Source organism: Artemia sp. Qi Xiang Cuo, chromosome 1 (assembly GCF_049724085.1).
Source record: "Artemia sp. Qi Xiang Cuo chromosome 1, ASM4972408v1, whole genome shotgun sequence".
Classification (NCBI taxonomy): domain Eukaryota; kingdom Metazoa; phylum Arthropoda; class Branchiopoda; order Anostraca; family Artemiidae; genus Artemia; species Artemia sp. Qi Xiang Cuo.
In genome coordinates this window covers 78,346,798-78,369,147 of record NC_142794.1, presented here as the reverse complement: position 1 = coordinate 78,369,147, position 22,350 = coordinate 78,346,798, and the positions used below count along the sequence as shown (strand labels likewise).

At 33.7% G+C, this 22,350-nt stretch overlaps 1 protein-coding gene across 1 annotated transcript; it reads right to left on the bottom strand.

The window, feature by feature from the left end:
- Positions 1-4,630: 4,630 nt before the first annotated feature.
- On the bottom strand, positions 4,631-14,477 carry LOC148956751 (uncharacterized). Its single transcript, XM_089091903.1, has 4 exons — positions 14,422-14,477; positions 11,223-11,383; positions 5,314-5,462; positions 4,631-4,801 (listed from the first exon to the last, which is right to left on the bottom strand). Exons 1-4 carry the CDS (start codon positions 14,475-14,477, stop codon positions 4,631-4,633), a joined length of 537 nt encoding a protein of 178 aa, XP_088948029.1.
- Between the last annotated feature and the right edge of the window lie 7,873 nt (positions 14,478-22,350).

The following is a 22,350-nucleotide window of genomic DNA, read 5'->3' as shown; positions in this document are numbered from 1 at the left end:
GCAGCTGGGACTTTATTTTTTAATCCTTTAAGTAATGCCTCTAAATCTTCCTCGCAAAACAAATCTTGTTGACTTACACAGCGTTAGAAACTTTTTCATACGTTTTATTCTTGTATATTATATCTTGTAACTTTATCACGATTTGACACAACTGTTCTGCTCTTACTTACTTAATTAAGATGAGGCAGAGGCTATTCAGCTAAACTCTGCACCAGGAAGCCATTGGACCAGGTTCTGCCAAACTGATCTGTCGTCTATCTGCGGACAAATGAGTTGAAGCCACGACTTGTTCCACATGTAGTCATATTTTCGGAGGTTTTTCTTCACGATGTTCTGCCATGACTTGATCTTGCCTCCCGGTTTTTTATACCAAGAGGAGGGAGGTACCGGAGTAAGGACCTGGTATGTTAGGATTTCCTCTGGGCGTTATGTTACACCGCCAAGCCATTTCATATGTCTTTTCTTGATTATACTAGACATTGTAAGTTTTTGTCTGCACATCTTCAGGAGCTCGTGGTTGCTGATTCGTTACGACCGTCTGATGTTACAAATAGCTCTTAGGCTTTTCCGGTCTGGAGCGTCAAATTGTCGTTGTTCCTCTGCCTTTATTGGCCAGGTTTCGCAGTCGTATAGGAGTATAGAGTACGCATACTGAGTATATTCTATGGTTTGTTTTGTGCTCAATTTCTTGTTTCGGTCACAGGGGTTTGCGCAGTTGCCAGAAAGCACAAAAAGGCTTTGCTGATCCTAGTTTGGACCTTATTCGATGCTCCACACTTAGCATCCATAAGTGCTTCTAGATAATTGAACTCTTAGACTATGTCAAAAGGATCTTTATTAAGATGTATAAAAGATTTGGTATCGCTCTCAGTTGATAAATATTTAGTCTTCGGGATGCTGATTGCAACACCTGCCATATCTGCAGTACCCGCCACTTTTTTTTCAGTGGTCCCGCTCTCAGTGCTGAGTTGGATAGAGCATCAGTATATTCGAGATCAACAGCTCTTCCATTATCATTCTTCGTTGGCCCGTTTCTATATTTAACAGGGACAAGTCCAGATTGACTATCCCCTTTCAATTTATTAACATGCCAGTACAATATTTTTTGTATTATTTCTTCCGGCTCTTTCTTTCAGAACCTCAGCAATTTTATCCATGGGGGGGGGGGGCTAGCTGCCCTCCGATCACTTTTGACTTATAAAAAGTGAACTAGAACTTTGAATTTCCAATCAAATGAGCCATATTTGGAGCTCATATGAGCATCCCTTCCATAAGAAGCTTATATGACCCCAGGGCATAGCTTACAGCGCCTGGCCCCCGGGCCTTGGGGGGGGGGAGGCCTTGTGTCGCCTCCAGAGTTTTTGTTATATGATCTTTGAACTATTTTTAACAAAATGGCAACCTCAAAATTTTTTCGGATGTATTTGGGGGGGGGGGGGAATGGCGTGAGGAGGGGGGCTAAATAAATAATAAAACATTGGAGCCGTATGGTCTTTACTATAGGCCACGCTATAGCGTTGCCTCTCTCTCTCTCTCACTCTCTCTTTCTCTCTCTCTCTCTCTCTCTCTCTCTCTCTCTCTCTCTCTCTCTCTCTCTCTCTCTCTCTCTCTCTCTCTCTCTCTCTCTCTCTCTCTCTCCCCCCCCCAGTTTCAGTCCTTTTTTTAATTCCTCTCTGGTAAAGCGTTTATCTAGTACTTCCCCCCCCCCACCATTGGTAAATATTAGCAGGTAGCTGCTGAACCATCAAATCGACAATCACAGGAAAAGCAGAATAACGATGTATATACCAGAAAAAAAAACAACCAGCTCTAGAGTCAAAAAGGTTACCATTAACCTAGATCCAGTAAGTACACAGAAGGAGGGCTGCGCCCCCACCCAACCTATATTTTGAGGTTTTTAAAAATCCATCAGATTGTATGCTTAATAATTTGTATATGTACCTGCAGTACATTAAAGAAGTCTCATTATAGAAATGCAAACAAAATAACATTTTCTAAGAAGGTGCCTGGCGAAAAAAGGAATATTCATGCCAGCAAAATTGCAAGCATTGCTATATTACAAACAAGTAAAAATACTCTAAAGAGATCAATTAGCAAACTATGCACAACGCTATCATTGATAAAGAGACATATATTATCTCATAAAAATGATTGGCAGAGGAAGAAAGTTGTCAAAAATACTTAATCCTTAGGCTACTCGCAAATTTTAGCAGATTTGAGCCATTCTATTTAAAATTAAAGAAAATGAAATACATAGAGGAAAGATTTATTAAAAGTTTGTCAGACAGGCAATGCAAACATTTGAAAAACCTCTCCCCTTTTTTGTGTTCATCGCGAGATTTAATAAAAACGAAAAGAAAAATACAATAATGAATTTGCTTAGATCAAAGTTATACGTGGAGAAAAGTGTAGATTTTTCCATAAGGATAGAATTCGAAGCTCCTATTCCTTGTAAATTATAAAAGATAAAGCTTCTTATTTTCTTAATAAAGAATTATTGGAACTTAAAACATGAAATCAAACAACCGAAGGAGCCTGCCATCGCCCTCAGCCCTTTAAGTGAACTACGTTATAATCAGAATTCCCCCTTCCTTGAATAGAAATTAATTTAGAAACATTTACGGTATATATTTAATTCATTGCTCAAATCCGTACACTTCCTACCTATAATCCCTGGTAATATTTGCTGTTAAGGATTATTCCATCCGGATCCAAATAACATGTATTACATATAATAACAAATACGAGGTTATAAATATGTTTATTGTATTTAAGAAATCTATTTCAGCACTATATACGTCCGAAAATTCTAATCTCGGCACGGAATTATGCAGGGAGGGAGAACCTCCCCCTAAAGAATTTAGAATAGTTTTTAATTTTGGCTACAATTTCCAGTACGTTTCATATGATTGACATATTTTTCGTGGTTTTCGAATCCACCCCTAACAGAAGTGGGACACTTCGAACATACCCCCATAAAGAGTAAAGCTTCAAATAAGCGTATATTCTAACTTTGAAATTTAGCCTTATTCAGTGCCTCCTTTCAGTGAGGAAGATTTAAACACCACGGCACATTGTACTTCTGACGGATTGGGGAAAAAATTTCTTCTGACCCTCTAAATATCCTGCTATGACTTATTCAAATATAATCTTACCGACTTGAAAAATAAATTCTTCACCTTTGAAAACAGAAGGTAACAGAGTATCAGCCCATATGACTGCATTTTTAACCAGGCGACGTGAAGTTCGGCTTCTAAATCGAAATTAGACTGCTCAAAGCAAAATCGAGACCAAAAAAATTTAGTTGCTTAAAACACAGAAATTTGACATAGAAAACATTTTTTGCTATATTTTTTTCTATTAAAGGAAACAAAATTCTCATATACAGCCGTTATTATCACGCAGTTTTTTTTATTATATATATATATATATATATATATATATATATATATATATATATATATATATATATATATATATATATATATATATATATATATATATATATAATAACTTCCTGATTGTTTTTTTACTTAAAAAACCGAAAAAATATAAATTCAGCCATTTTATAGTTTGCGATTGACGTTATTCAACGAACCCTTGTTATTTCGTTCCCAGTGCGCAAAATCGAGTATTTCCAACCAACTACCGCTTTTTAGCACAGGAAGTCCAAAAACACAGGAAGTGCAAAAACGTAAATAATAAAACGATGAAGGTAAAAGGGGGTAGCGTATATGCAAAAAGAACAAAATTTAAGGAATTATACACACACAGTATTTCGCTGTTTGTGTCTTTAAGTATCGACTTTATTTGTTCTTTACTAGAACTTCGAATAACTTCCACCAATCCAAGAAAAACTGCTGCAGCCTTATGTTGACCCACTTTTTTGGAGCAAGGTACTTCTTCTTAGAGCTTACATACTTTTTTAGCTAAAAAGATATATATTTATGAACATGTGTTTTACTTTCGGCTAGTCTCAAATAAATTACGCGGAAATGCAAAATTCGTAAACAGTTTCCGAATATCAACCTGAAACGCACTTTTTAAAATAACCTTAAAAAAGTTGAATTTGTTTATTTTAAATAGGGGTGTTATTTCGAAAATATTTGGATTTACGTAGTATTTTAGAACCAACCTATACTCACATCTGAGCAGACTAAAAAAACTATCCGATGACAAAGCAAGTTAGCAATATAAGTTTCACGGGTTAGTCCGAAGAAAAAAAGCGTTTTGACAAGAAAAGGAGTCGTAAAATTCGTTGGTTATAACCAAAACGGATAATTATTTGGTTATAAATTTGATTACGTTAAATGATTACGTATGGATATGTACAGCTTACTGAATATGTTGAGCTGTGATCAAGGTTGCCACTAGAATATTAGGACGACACAAAAAATGGGATGAGTACAAGCCTATGTTTGATTTATGTTTATCCTTGAAGGATATAATCAATGGCGAAAAAAAATGTGGCAAAAAGGTTTAAAAGTCACGAATCTCAAACCTCTTTTTTTGTCTTGGAGCAGAAAACTCTGAATAATTTCTTTTAACGGAGTTGCCACAATGACAATAGTTTATCTTCGTTAGTTTTTTTTACTTTAAACCAGGACACTTTCAATTAAGTTAAAATAAATTATTCGATGGCAAAAGAAGTTGGGAGAACCACTCCCAAATACCAATCAGAAAAGTACTTATTTAAAAGCACTAATTCACACTGTGTGAGTATGCACATATTCGACTGAATGATTCTGAGAAAGTAAGCATTACAATGTCGATGAAAGAATACTTGGAGACAAAATTCAGGCTAAAAAGAAATTAAGAATTCAGATTTAGCTTCTAAAATCCAAATTTTAAAACCCTTGGTTCTAAGACACCAGAAAACCCATCTTCGCCTATTATACACTTTAAAGTTCTTTTCTACTTTTTTTTTCTTAAGTACAGGATCAATTTTTTTTATTTGGTGGCAACCCTGACTACAAATCTTTAAGCTTTCACCTCTTTTATATTTAGAGACTAGAGAAAAAAGCATTATATTAACTCTTTTTTGCCGTCTCTAAAGAAACAATCTTTTTACTATTAGTCTCTTCATGGCGGAACTTCAGCTCTTGCTAACTAGCCTAACTAAGCCAGCCTGATTAAAAAAGAAAAAGGTCTATTTTCTATTTTTACAAGTAGGAAGGAACCAAAAGCTGCGTTTAAAAATTTTCTAAGAGTACAGAATTTGTTACTAGAAGAAAAGTCTCTCATGGTTTTTTTTTTCTCCTTGGAAACAGTAAAAGTAGACAAACAAATAAAAGTAGTATAGGTCAGACTTACATTTGTCGTTCCAGTTACGAACGAGTTTCTTGTTACTTCTTCAACTTCAAACTCTCTATTTACAAGTTTCATTTTATGGCGGGATTCTAAGGGTGCTATTGCTACAGATACATCGCTCCTTTTCACTGTTTTTCCCTCGCTCAGTGACTCTAAAATAAAATATTCATATTCTTGTCACAAAGATAATATATATGACCTAAGTATTTTCTATTAATAACGCTATGTAAGTGCCATGAAAAGTATAACTAATTTACCAGATTTATTAAAGTTTTCTTGATTTTCATCAGCAGCGTGTAGTAAGTGTTAATCATCATCAGGCTCGTAAAAGAAAAAATGTGTCACACCCCAAAGGCTTACTTTAGGCCCGTCTTCTGGCCAATAGTTATACACTTATTAAATATCCCAGCCGAATGCCAGAAAGTCGTGTGGTAATCTAGCTGGCTCGTAACGAAAAGCAGGAGGGGATACGAAGAGGTCACAAGAAAAGATATGGAGGAAGCACAATCTTCAGGACAGGGAGTAAAGTTGAAACTCCTAACAGAGTGGGATGGACAAGGAACGCGCAAATCTGTGCCGCTCTCAACTGGTTTGAAACTATAAGTTTTCAGGAACAGTAGGATTTTGTCCTTGCCTGTTAAAAATTAAGCTTTATGGATAACGAGCTTTCATTATTTTAAAATAATCTTTCATGGTAAATGAGACCAGGGATAATAGTAGTTGTTTTCGACATCTATTTAGCCATGTAGAAAATACTTAAGAAATTTAACAAAACAATACAGTCGATATAAACTGCCACATATCTCCAAAATGCCATTTTTTACTGATTGCACAGGATTTAAATAACCTAAACATACAAAAATCACTTTTGGAATAATTATTATGCTTTAATTTACTAACATTATTCTATTATAAATTGAGCCTATAATTATTTTTACGCAAATGACCGCAATTTTGTAACTAAAAACGACTGAAGATTTACTAGAAATTGAACGAAATCAAGCTTGTTAATAAAAAAAATTCGCGACAAATTAAATTCAGAAAAACGCCCCTCGCGCCCCTCGTATGGCTCTCATCTCATTATTTAATAAGGTATAGAAACTATTAACGACACAAATCAATGAGGGAGGGGCGATACAGACCTTGCTATAAAAAACGACGAAACAAAGAGCGAGGCTGTGGGAGATAAATACACACAGAGAGAAAACACGCAACTGTGGAGACAATTCTTCATGTAATTCCTGAACCTATCATGCAAGTGACATTATGTGGTATCCATTTGATCATGTGACTCTTAGTTGCTGCAAAAACTGGATTTTAGTCGAAACATTCGTTTAGTCTAGCTGGAATACTAAAACAATCTTAAGATCAGACATAAGATCAGACATGTAAAAAAAATAAGTACATCCAAAATTGAAAACTGTGAAACAAAGACGAGAATCAAAACCAGGTGGACATTAATGGTAGTTTGGCAATTTTGATTATGTCTATGGACACTTTAGTTGGTCTAACTTTCAAGATAGATAAAAGTTCGAATAGTGATAATTCCTTTGAGTCAAACAGTGATAATTCACAAAAATATACTGGATATTTCGGTCACATGTGCAGCGACCGTCATCAGCCGAAATTCTGCTGATGACATATTTTTGCTTTGTATTTCAGCAGAGTATTTTTGCTGATAACGGTCACTGCATATGTGACCGCAATATCCAGTATATTTTCATGAAATTCATTTATTGTCATGGAAAGACAGTGTGGTCTTCGAAATTATCTAACTTTTAAGGTATTTTGATCCCAATAGGATTTGAGTTACCAAGGTTCCACCGTTCCTCCATTACTATTATGACCAATACACAGTCACCATTTTCATTTTTAAGATTTTATCATTCCTTAAGTCTTTTTACTACAGTCTCTAAATTTCAGAAACAAAATTTAAAATAAATTTAACATAATTTAAATTTATATGTACTGGCATACCAAGAAAGGTTGCTCCAAAGAAGACTGACAAAAAGGGCACTGCAACACGGCAGCTAGTACTAAGCATACATTATGAATTATTTTTTTATAATTTCCAAGTCGTAAACAAACAATTATAGTTGGTTCTTTCTTCTATTATCATTTTCAATTAAAAGATGCATGGTCCAGAAACATTAAAAGGGGAGAAACGATTTTTATTTATCATAGATTACAACAAAATCGTAAAACATCCAACGGGACAAGGTTCCGAAGACCCATGCCATATTTAGATGTATGAGACCAATATAAGGCAGTTCTTGGCCAGTTCGGTCAAATCCAATGACCTTTAACATAACAGCCGCGATCACTTCTTCCCATGATACAGAAAGAACAGCTTAAAAGGACGATTTCTTTGCTTGAATAAAATAATTGAACTATCTTTAGTAGTAAAACTAAGTACAAATGCAAACCAAATGTTTGAAAAAATATAAATCCAATATTCACAGCGAATGAGAGCAATTGGATGTTTTACCGTAGAGTTTTCAGTTTTTAGTTTTGTAGAAAGAACATGTGCTACAGATCCCAAACAGAGATCTAGTGATTTAGGTGCCTTGACGACCTTCACGCCATGGTTTGCACGTTTCAATAGATCTGAAAAACGAGGTAAGTGAAGATGGAACTGAATGTGAAAAGAAATTAGTAAAACATCGTCATCGTTTTCAAACATAAAAGTTTCGTTCATCAACCTACTAACGACATTTATGAGGCTTTATTTTAAATAAAAGTGAATTCAGTTTGCAGAAGAGAGAAAGAGGAAGCGAGAGTCTCATAGGAAAACGCTTGTATGCTCCATCTTGCATTTACAGTTCGTCGTGGAATTGAACAACTCCCAAAATGAGTTTTATGTCCACGAAGCGACGGCAAAGCGAATTGACTGAAGTTTACTTTTTACGGATCTACTTGTTCAAATATTTTCTTTTTTGATTACCCACTGGACGATTTCCTCTGATAATAAACCATCTACAAAATGGTTAGCTAATCGATATTAGGATACAAATTAACCAAAAGCTGATATAAAACTAAAACGCTCATATGGCAGTTGCTACCAGCAACAAACACTCCATAAGCTAATAAGTTGTAGTCATACCCTTTAAAAACGCAACTGAAACCGAGACAGCCAATCGCCACCCACTTAATTAATATTTCATAAGCCCTCATAATGGATACTGGTATAAACAAAAAAATAGGACCTAACACACGGGAGTCGAATGCAACACGGACACCTGAAACCATAGCTCTACCGGTTAGCCAGGTTAGGCTGAATTCTATCAGCCTTCAGGGTAACTTCACTAGAATCCCCGACCCCCCTCCCCACAGAGGTGAAATCAGATGCACCCCTAAAAATGCACAACTAAGAGCCTAATTGGTACTTCCCACAAAGCTCAGCTGGTACAAGAGTGAATGACGAAGATCTAGGGACCCCTTTATCCTACACCCCCTCCCCCTCATCAAAGAGGTCATACTATACCTGGACCGAAAAGGCTGGATTAGAACGCTAACTCTAAATTTGACTGAGATCCGATGACCCTTCTAGAGGACACTCTAATGGGAAAGAAGTTAGGATCCCCTTTATACCCAGCAGGAGTCAAATAGGTCTTAGACTCAGAGAAGACATCATTATGACAATCCCCATGACTGTTAGTCATTAACAGGTGTAATTGAGACCCAATAACCCGTATTGATAGACATCTTCACGAGTAGATAAGACCATATTCCTCCACCAGACGTCAGATCAGGTCCGAACCTCAAAAAGGAATAATGTGGAAATTAGCTTTCACTTTCCGCCCGGCTCAATTCAAAAACTATTTCACCTGCTCTTCATTCCAAGAATTTATACACCAACCCTTTGTCCTCACAGAGATAAAGACAAGTCTCAACTCGAAATAGGCACAACTATAACACCAGTTCTTACCTCTTATCCAGTTTGATTGATATCGGACAACCCATTCAGGTAAATGTCGTGAAGACATGAATTTAGGAGTCCCCTGTCAACTTTTTTAAATTCTTGATTGATTACATACCCCCCCCCCAACGAAAGTTTTACGACAATTTCTTTTAGTATCTTCCCACGATATTTTGCTGAGATATCGTAACCCCCTCTGATAAATTTCTTACTGCAAAGAATTAAGGGGCACCCTTCTTTCCGCTAAATAGGGTAAGATCCTGACCATTAATAATACAATTATAAATTAGCTCCTACTTCCTACTATGTATTGTTGAAATCCAACAATCCCTTTCAGGTAGGTGGTCTGATGACAGGAACTTAGAAGCCCACCCCCCCCACCCCCTCCCCCACAAAATCATCTCCCTCTTTCATAGAGGTACTATGAACCTTCAAAATGTTTTGGTGTAAAAAATGTAAAATTAAATCCTTTAAATCCTTTCCTATCTAGCCCTCTATAAACTTACACTGTGTGTATTTAAATTATAGGTAGTGGCATACTTATTGAAACTATTTTTAAGATCCTATAATATTTCTTGCAACACCCAATGAACCATTCATATTTTTATTCTACTTATAGATTTAGAATAAACGGTGATAGAGAAAAAATAAAATCCAAATACACGTGAAAACAAGAGAATTGAAAAACTTCTATAAATGAAAGAAACAAATTCCGGTTCTTTAGGGGGAGGGTTCTCACGTAATGAAGCTTGTTATTATTTGTATTAAATTTGTTTAATTTTCCATATTAAAATCTAGACATCCACTACTTTAGTGCAAGGTTGACATAAGATCAATATGATTGAGATGAGAAATGAAGTGTATGGAAGCGTACGATCTATGACAGATGGTTGATGAATGTAATGAAGGAAGACTGCTTTGCAAGTGTTAAAAATTTAGAACGAGTTCTCACGTTGGCGATGAAGCACAAATGTATATTTTGTGATTTGTTTTTTATTTGTTTGTGCTATGAAATGTTCATGTTGTGTTTAGATAATGTTAATTATTCAAAAGTGAATTTGCTTTTCTGGTCTCTATTGTCATGGTCCTAGGTCTTAAAGTGCAATTAAATTTAATTGATTAATACGAGAACAAAAGAATAATAAAGTATAATCGACAGATAAAGGAAAAAGAATGAAATAGAAGAATTAAGAATAATAGAGAAAAATAATATGAAAATAGAAAAAAGGGATAGAGATCCTCCATAGCTGTTGCTGGCACATAGGACGTCAAATCGACGTTTCAGTTGCTGGGTATGTTTCACAGGCACAAGTAGCATGCTTGTCCTCCAGCCTTGCTGCGGCGGGGATCAAACCCCGGGCCGGTATTGCCCAGCAGAGCAAAATGAGAATAGAAGAAAAAAACAAAAGAGAATAGATTAAAAGTGATAGAAATAGTTGTTGTTTGTTTATATTTGCTCGCTTTTGCTTGTTGATGTATTTGCTTGTTGAATGTGAATAAAATTCTTTGTATGCTAATTTGTTTAGTTAAAATTAGAAAATAGAGTAGAAGAGGAATCAAGAAGAATAGGAAAAAATGAAAAAGAAAAAAGAGAAGAATAGAAATGGAACCAAATAATTAAAAAGCAACTATTTCACCTTCACAACTGTTTCTGGTGCATCGATAGCCATTGAAAGTTGTATAATTTATTTTTAAATGTGATTCATATTAGAAGAAAATAAGAAAGAATTTTCCTTTATTTTATAAAAATATAATGATAATAAATTAGATTAGAATCATAGCAAAGCAAATAGAACACAGAAAGAAAAGCAACAAATACTAGAAAAGAATTAAATGATAATAAAATAATTAAATAGACAAAGGAATAAAATAAATAGAATAAAAGGACTATATAAAGAAATAGAATAAAAACAGAATAGAAAAATAACGAAAAAAAACACAGAAAAACAAGAATAAAAATGAGACAAAAACAATGAACAAGTTACTATTTTACCTTCAACAATTGTTTCAGGTACATCTGTAGCCAACAAAAGTACCATAAGGTACCTTTCAATGAGATCTACGTCACCTTCTTTATTCAAGTCTACAAAATTCATTACTGCAGAGTGACCTTCAAATGTTTGAGCTGCAGCGATGCCATCTAGTAATTGAGGCCTGAATACAAAAGCTGATTAACGCTTGCTGTTTTTCAAAAGACAAATAAAAAAGAAATCAAAATTTTCTGTTCAATAAGAAAATGTTTTTTTCTTAAGAAAAAAGAAAATATTGACACATAAGTAGGCCTAAACTTTTCAACCTTCCTCTCATTATAGCCCTAGAAAACAGTATAGAATCCCATTTTTGTCAGAATCACTATTTAAAATTATGGTCAGTCAGTCGGATACCCAAAAGAATCCGTCTCTCTCTCTCTCTCTTTCTCTCTCTCTCTCTCTCTCTGTCTGTTTCTTTCTCTCTCTCTCTCTCTCTCTCTCTCTCTCTCTATCTGGTTAAGCGTTTATCCAGTATTCCCCCCCCCCACCGTTGGTAAATATTAGCAGGTAACTGCTGAACCATCAAATCGACAATCACAAAAAAAGCAGAATAATGTTGTATATACCAGAAAAAAAAACAACCAGCTCTAGAGTCATACGGTTACCATTAACCTAGACCCTGTGAGTACACAGAAGGAAGGCTGCACCCCCACCCAACCTATATTTTGAGGTTTTTAAAAATCCATCAGATTGTACGCTTAATAATTTGTATATGTACCTGCAATACATTAAAGAAGTCTCATTATAAAAATGCAAACAAAATAACTTTTTCCAAGCAGGTGCCTGGCGAAAAAAAAAATATTCCTGCCAACAAAATTGCAAGCATTGCTATATTACAAGCAAGTAAAAACACTATAAAGAGATCATTTAGAAAACTATGCATAACGCTATTATTGATAAAGAGACATATAATATCTCATAAAAATGATTGACAGAGAAAGAAAGTTCTCAAAAATATTTAATCCTTACTCGCAAATTTTAGCAGATTAGAGCCATTCTATTTGGAATGAAAAAAAAAGAAATACACAGAGGAAAGATTTATTAAAAGTTTGCGACCCAGGCAATGACACGTGAGGCCGTATCCTCAAAAGCAAACATTTGAAAAACCTCTTCCCTGTTTTATGTTTATCGTGAGATATAATAAAAATGAAAAAAAAATTACAATAATAAATTTACTTAGATCAAAGTTATGCGTGGAGACAAGTGAAGACTTTTCCATAAGGACAGAATTTGAAGCTCCTATTCCTTATAAATTATACAAGATAAAACTTCTTATTTTCTTAATAAAGTATTATTGGAACTTAAAACATGAAATCAAACAACCGAAGGTGCTTGCCACCACCCTCAGCTCTTTAAGTGAATTACGTTATAATCAGAATTCCCCCTTCCTTGAATAAAAAATAATTTAGAAACATTTAAGGTATATATTTAATTCATCGCTTAAATCCGTACACTTTCTACCCATAATCACTTGTAATATTTTCTGTTAAGGATTATTCCATCCGGATCCAAATAACAAGTATTACATATAATAACATATGCAAGGTTATAAATATGTTTATTGTATTTAAGAAATCTATTTCAGCACTATATACGTCCAAAAATTCGAAACTCGACGTGGAAGTATGCAGGGAGGGAGAACCTCCCCCCTAAAGAATTTAGAATAGTTTTTGAATTTTAGCTACAATTTACAGTACGTTTCATATGATTGACATGTTTTTCGTGGTCTTTGAATCCAAAATGGGACACTTGGAACATACCCCATACAAAAGCTTCAAATAAGCGTATATTCTAACTTTAAAATTTAGCCTGATGAAGTCTCCTTGATCCAGCCTCCTTTCAGTGAGGAAGATTTAAACAGCACTGCACATTACACTTCTGACTGGCTTGTCGGATTGGGAAAAAACTTTCTTCTGACCCTCTAAATATCCTGCTATGACCTATTCAAATATAATCTTACCAACATGAAAAATCAATTCTTCAGCTTTGAAAACAGAACGTAACAGAATATCAGCAGATATAACTGCATTTTTAACCAGGTGACGTGAAATTCGGCTTCTAAATCGAAATTAGAATACTCAAAGCAAAATTAAGACCAAACAAAATCGAAACCAAATAAATTTAGTAGCTTAAAACACAAAAATTTTACATAGAAAACATTTTTTGCTTCATTTTTTTCTATAAAAGGAAACAAAATTCTCCTATACAGCCATTTTCTGCAGTTTTTTTTATTATTAAATTACTGAAAGTAGTACTGTTAAGTATTTAAATAAATTAAATATACAAGTACTTGATCATTAATATATATATATATATATATATATATATATATATATATATATATATATATATATATATATATATATATATATATATATATATATATATATATATATATATATATATATATATATATATATATATATATATATATATATATATATATATATATATATATATATATATATATATATATATATATATATATATATATATATATATATAAAAGTACTAACACTTATCAAAAGTACTAACTGTTTTTATAAAAAGGGCCTGCACTTTCACCAAAAAAAAAAAATTTATTTTCCTTTATACAAGAAGATGGAATAGAATTATTCCCCCCCCCCCTAATAATAAACCAGGAATCCCCCTCAAGAAAACACGGAGGCAAAGGGGGGAGGGGGTCCACGCCACCTTCCAAAATTTTCCGGAACTTGTCTTCTGCTCTTGATATATTCCTTTTAGGGGTTACACCAATTTCTTCACAAAAAAAAAATATATGCCAGATTGAAAAAATTGAAATTTGTAGCTGATTCAGGAAATGCAACTGTTATTTCGAATGTAAATATCAAATTTCATTCTGAAAACAAATTTATGGGAATTTCGAAAAATAGCCTGAAGCCCCTCAAAAATGGCGTCTAGTCAAAACAAAAGTACACCATTGTCGAAAACTCCGTACAGAAATCTTACAGTCACCCACCTTGAACAAGGAAAATCAATTTTTGGCAGATGTAGCAGTGATGTCCTTTTTTTTATTTTTATTTTCTTCACTGCTAGCAGGGCACTGGAACATTATAGAGAGCTGTTTCAGGGCTCATTTGAGAGAAGTTGCAATATCTAGTGTCTTTTATAGTTAACAAAAGATAATGTCGTAATAAATACAGTTTTTGAACAAAAATTGCATCTTCATATACAAGCTGAAATAACACACATACCATCTGACAAGGGATATGACATCATAATTAATTAACTCTGTTACCTGATTTGCTGAAATGTTGTCAAGTATATTTTTTAAATGACACTATATTTGGTAGATATAACAATAAATGACGCCACATTAAAACCGCTACCGAGACTGTGAAAAATATTGGTGAAGCGGGAAGTTTAAGTTCTCCCAAAACGTTTTCTAAAGTTAGCTTTCATAGCTTTCAAAGTTAGCTGATCAATAGTTGGAAGATAAATTAATTGACCAGTTTCATTCCTTCGATAGTCTTCCAAATAGTCTTCGATTGGCAGATCGAGTTCATCCGGAGTTTCAAAGTATCTTTTCCAGTATCTTTTCCAACCCTCTTCAATTCTCATGATTCTGAGTAGCTCAGCATATTCCCCGTTCTTACTCATTCTCTTTATCGCATATATCATGTAATTGATACATTTATGACAAAGACTGGAAATGTTATCACTGTAAACACTATAATCACTGATTATCAAAATTTTCAATTCTTCGCGTAATTGGTTGCGCTCTTTCCAAGCGATTCCAAGTCGCTTCTTGAGATGTTTGATTTCAGCAATAAGTGCTTCCTGAGTATCTTGGCCATTAACGCTGCCTCCGTTCAACTCTTCTCCTTTTCTACTTCCATTCCCACTCGAAGAAGCTCCGAAAATTTTTCTTCTCTGAATTAATTTTTCTTCTCTGAAATGGTTTTGCTCTTTCATAGCGATTCCAAGTCGCTTCTTGAGATGTTCAATTTTAGCAATAAGGGCTTCCTTATTATCTGTGAAAGTACTTGTGTTCACCTTTGGCCTTTCTCTACCATTGTTAAAGTCTGGTCTTTTGCTGGTTCCTGACTCACCACCTCCAGTCTCTTTGTCGCTAATGCTGCTTCTGTTCATCCGTTCTCCTTCTTCGATATTAAAATATGGCCTTATGGTCTGTATTAAAATATGGTCTGTATTAAAATATGGCCTTACTCTGACATTATCAAAGTCTGGTCCTTCACTATGTCTCCTAGACCCTGACTCTCTGTCAATAATTTCAGGTGGGGAGTTATTTGGAATGTTGAGTTCTTTCTCTTCTTTTATATATGATTTTACGTCAGTTCTTTGTGTTTTTGGAATTGATACCTTTGGTGCAGTAACATATGTTTCAGGAACTTGAAGGGTATCAACGAGAACAATAGGCATAGGTATATCAGCAATGGAATCGACGAGTATTGCCATATTAGACGGTATTCCGGAGTATAATACTTGGCGAATAGATGCTTCAGCCAGTTGAATAACTTCTTCCTTTTCTTCATTAGTACATGTGGCTGAAGCCCCAATGGCAAGATTCTTAGTAATCATGTTGATACTTTTTTCCAATAAGTGATTTTGCATGGGAAATCACAATTTATATATTGAAAATGACGTCATGTTTGTTGCCCAGCTATGACGTTTATGTAAGAAATGATGCTACTCTTTATGTGCAACTATGATGTTTATATAATTTTAAATGGATTTATAACTAAAACGACGTCATACTGAAAATACTGCCATGATGCATGGAAAAGCAGAATTTTTATTTGTTCTCTGCTGTGATTGAGCTCTTTCAAAGCAATTCCAAGTCGCTTTTGTAGGTGCTCAATTTCAGTAATAAGTGCTTCCTTAGTAACTGTGAAATCGCTTGTGTTATCATGGTCATTATCACTTCCTTCGTTCATCTGTTCTCCTTTTCCTATACTGAAATATGGCCTTCCTCTGCCATTCTTTAGTGTTAGCCTTGTACTGCCTCTGCTGAATTCTGACCACACCCGCCAACTAGTTTCTTTGTCGCTAACACTGCCTCTGTTCATTCATTCTCCTTTTCTGCAATCAAAATATGCCTTTGCTCTGTCAATATTAAAATCTATCTTTTCACTGTCTCTGCTGAGCCTTGAATATCTACGATACAAAAATATGGCCTTCCTCTATCAATGTTCATATGTAGTATTTCACTTCCTCTGCAAACCCTAAACTTGGTTGGCCTCTAGTTTCTTTGTCACTAATATTGCATCCGTTCATCCATTGTGTTTTTGTTTATGTATTTATATGTGTACTTTTTCTGCCATTGTTGAAGTCAGGCCTTATACTGCCTCTGCTGAACCATGACCATCCTCGCCCTGTAGTCTCTTCGTCATTATTAGTGCTCCCGTTCATACGTTCTCTTTCTCTGCTATTAAAATATTGCCTTGCTCTTTCAATGTTACATCTGGCCTTTCGCTACCCCTGTTATTTAAGTATGGCCTTTCTCTGTCATTGTAGAGTCAGGCCTTCTGTCGAACCCCACCGTCTTCAATCTCTAGCTATTTTTCGCTAACGCTGCTATTTTTTATCTGTTCTCCTTCCCCAATATTATGATACGACTTTCCTCTACTAATGTTAAAATCTAGAATTTCACTGAATCTGATAAATGCTGGGTCGGTCGAAAACAGGAATGGCCACCCTGTGTCATGTTAGAAACAGGTTTGATGCGGCCAAGCCGCTTTTAAAACAAAAATGAATTCTTGTCGAAAAGGGGCATGTTTAAGAGCTGACGTCACAAGACTTGTTTTGTTTCTCAAGCTAATACGAAGGTGATGACATGCCAATTCTAAACAAAAAAGGACTCTATCGAAATGTGGTACGTTTAGGCAATATGTCAAAAACTGGTTTTTGTTCTATAAGCTAATATGAAACCAGTGGCAAAAGTTCACTTGCATTAAATAATTATAGGTCTGCTGGAATTCAGTGGTAGAATAAGTACTTTGAAATAAAGATGGCAGTGAGAGATAAACCCCTTTTTAAAAAATGATGTATTTTTAACTTAGGATTTATAAATGCCTACTTCTAAGGTTTCGAATGTACAAAAATAAAAGTGGACATTTTATTTGCAAATATACTTGTTTCCTTTATGTATAAATTAAATTTTTTGGAAGGAGATTGTATAAAACATTTAGTTGGAATTTTTTGATGGTTTTCGTTCAAATAGGAAATTTTGTTTATCACTGGTATCATATCAAGTGGGACTCTTGTTAAAACGGATTTAAATGGCCATATTCATTGGAAAGAGGGGATTCTAACCCTCTAAATAGCTCCCTCTGGAACTATTGATTTATCTTTATATCCTTTCACTCTATACCTTCAACTCTGCTTCTACTTAGCCTTTTGTGTCATTCCTATCTAGTATTCATTGATATAGAAAAAAAACTACAAGAAACGTTGAATCGATAAATACTTTATTTTAAATAAGAGATTATTTTATAAAATACATGGTTGTTTCTTCTTCCACTGTCAAATCCACAGACACTTTGAGGGTCTGTTCGGTTGTTGTCGGGTAAACTTCGAAAGGTTAAATTTTCATCGTTTTTTTTTCTTCTTTCTTTTTTGTTTAGCACTGAGGACGACCCGAGGGAGGTTCTTATAGAAATATTTACTTGTTTCTTCGTCATCATGGTTTGCCACTGGCTGACAAAATCCTTGTTTTCTCACCTGTTTTGATTTTATTTTTAATTTTATTATTTTCTTTCCTCTCTGAGTTTCATATGTCATGTTTAGCCAGTGTGGTCTTAGAATGTATTTAAATATCAAGTATTTCGTGCTAGTGATCTGTAAGGAAAGAGCGACTCGGTCCAACGACAATCAAAATAAAAAACGAAATTTATTCCTCAAAATTTGCGGGCCTGATGAAATTCACCTGATTTTTGACAATAGAGGAAACAGCATCGAAATGTAAAGCACGTTAATATTCAGCATATTAGAGAGCCCAAGTGTAGAAGTTTTTAACTCCTATTTTTTGTACAAAATCTTGAATTTTGTATTTTTTACTAGAAGAGATACGGGTTTATATGTTTCAATCCGCATGCCCAATTAAAGCAAACCAAAACCTAGAAAATTAGAAGAGGGCTTGTTTGATCGTGAATCATAAATATTAGTGACCTTTGAGAGTAACCAAAAATTGGAGGGTAGCTAGCATTTGTTCCACGCCTCTTTCTACCCATATAATAACAGATCAAAATTTGGCATTATTAATTTGATTCAAACAGTAGAAAGGTCCAATAATTTATCTTTTGGGAGGAAATGATCCCTTATAGTCCCAGAAGAAGGAACTACAAGTTACGCAGTTTGCCCATCGTTCACATATAGTATTTCTTATCGCAGAATATGAAAAAAATTATCATGGGAAGCGGACCTTTTTTTGTGGGAGGGGGGTCCTTGAGCGGTACGAAGACCTTCCGGGGGAATAATTTTCCATGGTAAGATTCAGGGAAATTTCTGTGGCAAATTTTACACAAAAAACGGGAAAGGATTTCTTGTGAAAATTTTAAAAATAATCAGAAATTCTATTTATAAAACCAAGATTTAAGCTTAAGAGAAACAAGAGCCATTTTAAATATGAGTGGAGCTGCTCCTTTCTCAACTCTTGCTCTTTAAGCTAGTTAGTTTTCGTTATCGTTCTGACTCGTTCCCTTAGGAATGAGGCATAGAACACAAGGGCTGTTGAATTTGAAGCACTTTTAAATAACCTGCTTTTTAGAGTAAAGAGCGAGAATTAAGGATGAGGCTGTAACGGAATAACTTCTGTTGATTTTAAGTTTAAACCTTGCTCTTTACTTTCAGTTGAAAAAATTTGTCTTTTTATTTGTTTATTCAATAAAATCAACCGGTTACTGACGCCAAATTATAATGTGAAGTGGTGTGGAGTCCAAAATTTGAAGGTATAGTACCTGAGCCGTCAATCGGGCCACATGATTAAATTTCCTTTTTGAGATGCTTAAGATGAAAAGCAATCGTAGGTGGGGGGGGGGTGTGAATAAGCTGAGGAAACGACTCGATGAACATAACTTTATATCTTTCTCTTTTTAATAGCTGCAGTATGGCAGGTATTGTGAAAAACTGTAAAAAAGTTTAATTTTTGTTATAACCCTAAGTAGGACTTTGTTTTCGAATCATTAGTAAAGATTGGAACATTTAGAGGGTGTTATATTCGTTATTTTATGACAACTCTAAATAAAGTATTTACTATGATATTAAATTATATAATAGTTGAAAACTGACTTTTGGAAGAGGAAGTAATGAGCTTTAAAACCAAAATATTTGTCATCGTAATTTTGAATAAAGTAAAAAAAAAACTAAATAGAATATAAGGTATGCCTAAATACAATATAACGAAGTGAATTTTTGAATGAAATAAAGGACGGTTATCAAAATATAAATGAGCTGGGATTGTTCTACAAATGAAAAGAGTCATAGTTACAAACCTCTAAGGTATTTATGCTAGTTTAATTTTTCCATTAAGACTTTTTGTTATTTGTATCGGTTTAAAAAAATAAAATTCGTGGTTTGTTTTGGAGGAGAATCAATTATCAGAACATTTGTAATCGTAATTATTCTCAAATTCTCAACGTTACAACTATAATCTTCTCAACACATTTTTGGCATTTAATATATTAGATTGTTTTCAATTGTTGAAGTTCTTGTACTAGCTTAGTTAAAGAAGTTTTGCTCTGTTATTCTGAGAGTTAATAAAATAGAAAAATCATTTATAAAAATAAGAACGAGTCATTTATAGATTTTAATTGTGAAGCTAAAACCTCACTTATCCTTTGTCACAGCTGTTTTAAAGCTATCTTTAGCAATTTGGTATTTTATAACATAAAAACAATAGGTTCGAATCATTATACTCTTTTAGCTGATTTATAGCTTTATTGTTGCTGTTATCAACTAGTTTCTAAAGTTAATTTCATCCAAAGAGCATGTCCCTGCTTGTTTATTTTCTTCATAAATTATTTATTTATTTAACACTAAAATATAGAAAATTGTGCTGAGAATATTTGAAAGTCGGAAAATATCGATTGGAGTAGTAATAATACGAAAAGATTTGTGTCTGCTTTGCCTATTCAGTCATAACTATGTATTTTTAATTTAAAGGAATAATGTTAAGAGAAATAAGTACGTGATAAAAATAAATATTCAGTTTTTTTTGAACACGTATTTTGGAACATCTAAAATTTGGCATCCATCGTCATTACCTTATAAAACGGCTATTTTTATTGAATGCAACAAATTTTTTGTCAGATGTAAATTTTATTAAATACTGGGGATATACAAAAATATATTTTCTTTTTAATTTCCACAATGTGACAAGAATTAAAACGTAAAAATATGCAATACATTGCTTTGTTTCAACCTATGATTCCTAATGTGAATGTGTTCCAAAAAAGTATTTATATTTGAAAAATAACCCTTATAGATGGCATCTTTTACAAAGCATGAAACCAACCTATTTAATTGAACGAATTTACTTTTATTAAGATGAAAAATATATTTATTTTGAACCTATAATTACCTAATTTGATTATCCGTTTTGAAATTTCATATTTAACATAATAAGTCAAAACTGAAATAGAGATTTAAACATAATAAAAAGGCCAAAAAAACGCCACAGCTTCTTTAAAGTCCTTTGCTAAGCAAAGGAAATTATTAAAGAAATTTACAACTTATAAAATTTAAGATTATAATATTTCACTAACATCCTTCAAAACATTTAGACATTATTATGCATTATTTCGTTCTTCATTCATTATTTCCAGTAATCTTCTAGGATCTTTCTGAATCCCTATGTCCTGAAAATATTGTTATTAATTTATTAGTTGCTTCAATAGTACAAGAAACTAAATATAGTATAAGGTAAAAGTCTGAATACAATAGAACGAAGTGGATTTCTGAATGAAATAAACAACGGTCATCAAAAAATAAATGAACAGGGATTGGTCTGCAAATGAAAAGGGTCATGGTTACAAATCTCTAACCTCTTTATGGTAGTTTGTTTTTTCCAATAGGACTTTTTGTTATTCGTATCTGTTTTAAACAATAAAATTTGTGGTTCATTTTGAAGGAGGATCAATTACCAAAACATTTGTAATTATAATTATTCTCAAATTTTCTATTGCTCTTTAGCCCAAGCAACGAATCTATAACTATCTAAAAAAAATTAACTACTGATGTTTTCGTATGCTTGTACTTAGGCAAAGACAGAGCTTTAATGGAAACCAAAACCCTCTCTCCCCAAAATATACATTTTATTTTGCAGAATGTTTGTGAAGTAACCCATAGACAACAAAGACTAAATAGTAAAGTGGCGATCTAAAAGGGTTCTGTTTATTGTTTTTTTTTTCTACTAAGATGTATTTTGGCATAAGGTTGTATAGACAGAAATTCTCATAACCCAGATTATCATTTTATTTTTTTTAACGTAAAATACAACTAATTTGAAATTTACTAAATGTAATAAAAAAATTAAATACTCTAACAAATGAGCAAAATAAAACATTTTTTCTTATTGCTGTTTACTATTATCTTCCTATCGAAGTTCCTAAATCAAAAATGTTTTAATACTGCGTCATATGTTTCCATAATATTATACGGATTTCATTGAGGGGGATAACGCAAAAATATACTGAGATCTTGTGCCATTGACAGGGAAAGTTAGAGTAACTCAATAGCTGTTTTGTAGCCGCTTCTCTCTGTTGTAAAATTGTGTTTAATCTCATTGCCTCTGTTTCACATTTTCATGCCAAAAAAATTATTCCTTAATGTTTAACATTATAAGAGTGTGGATGACTATATCTTAACCAAAGTGCTATATCTAATCTAATCTTAAAGTACGAAGGACATCAAACTTAAAGCTTTTTTTCCTCCCCGGTTCCATCTTAGGTCTAATTAGTGATTTCCTTGGGCGGTTCCTTGGGTCTTAGGCAGCTTCCTTGGATGCAATATAATTATTTCTACGGTGTCCTTTGGGTTGTTATAACATTATCAAGGTTAGAATCCCTGCTTAAAGCATCACCAAACAATGTATTTTTGAGTAAATTAAGT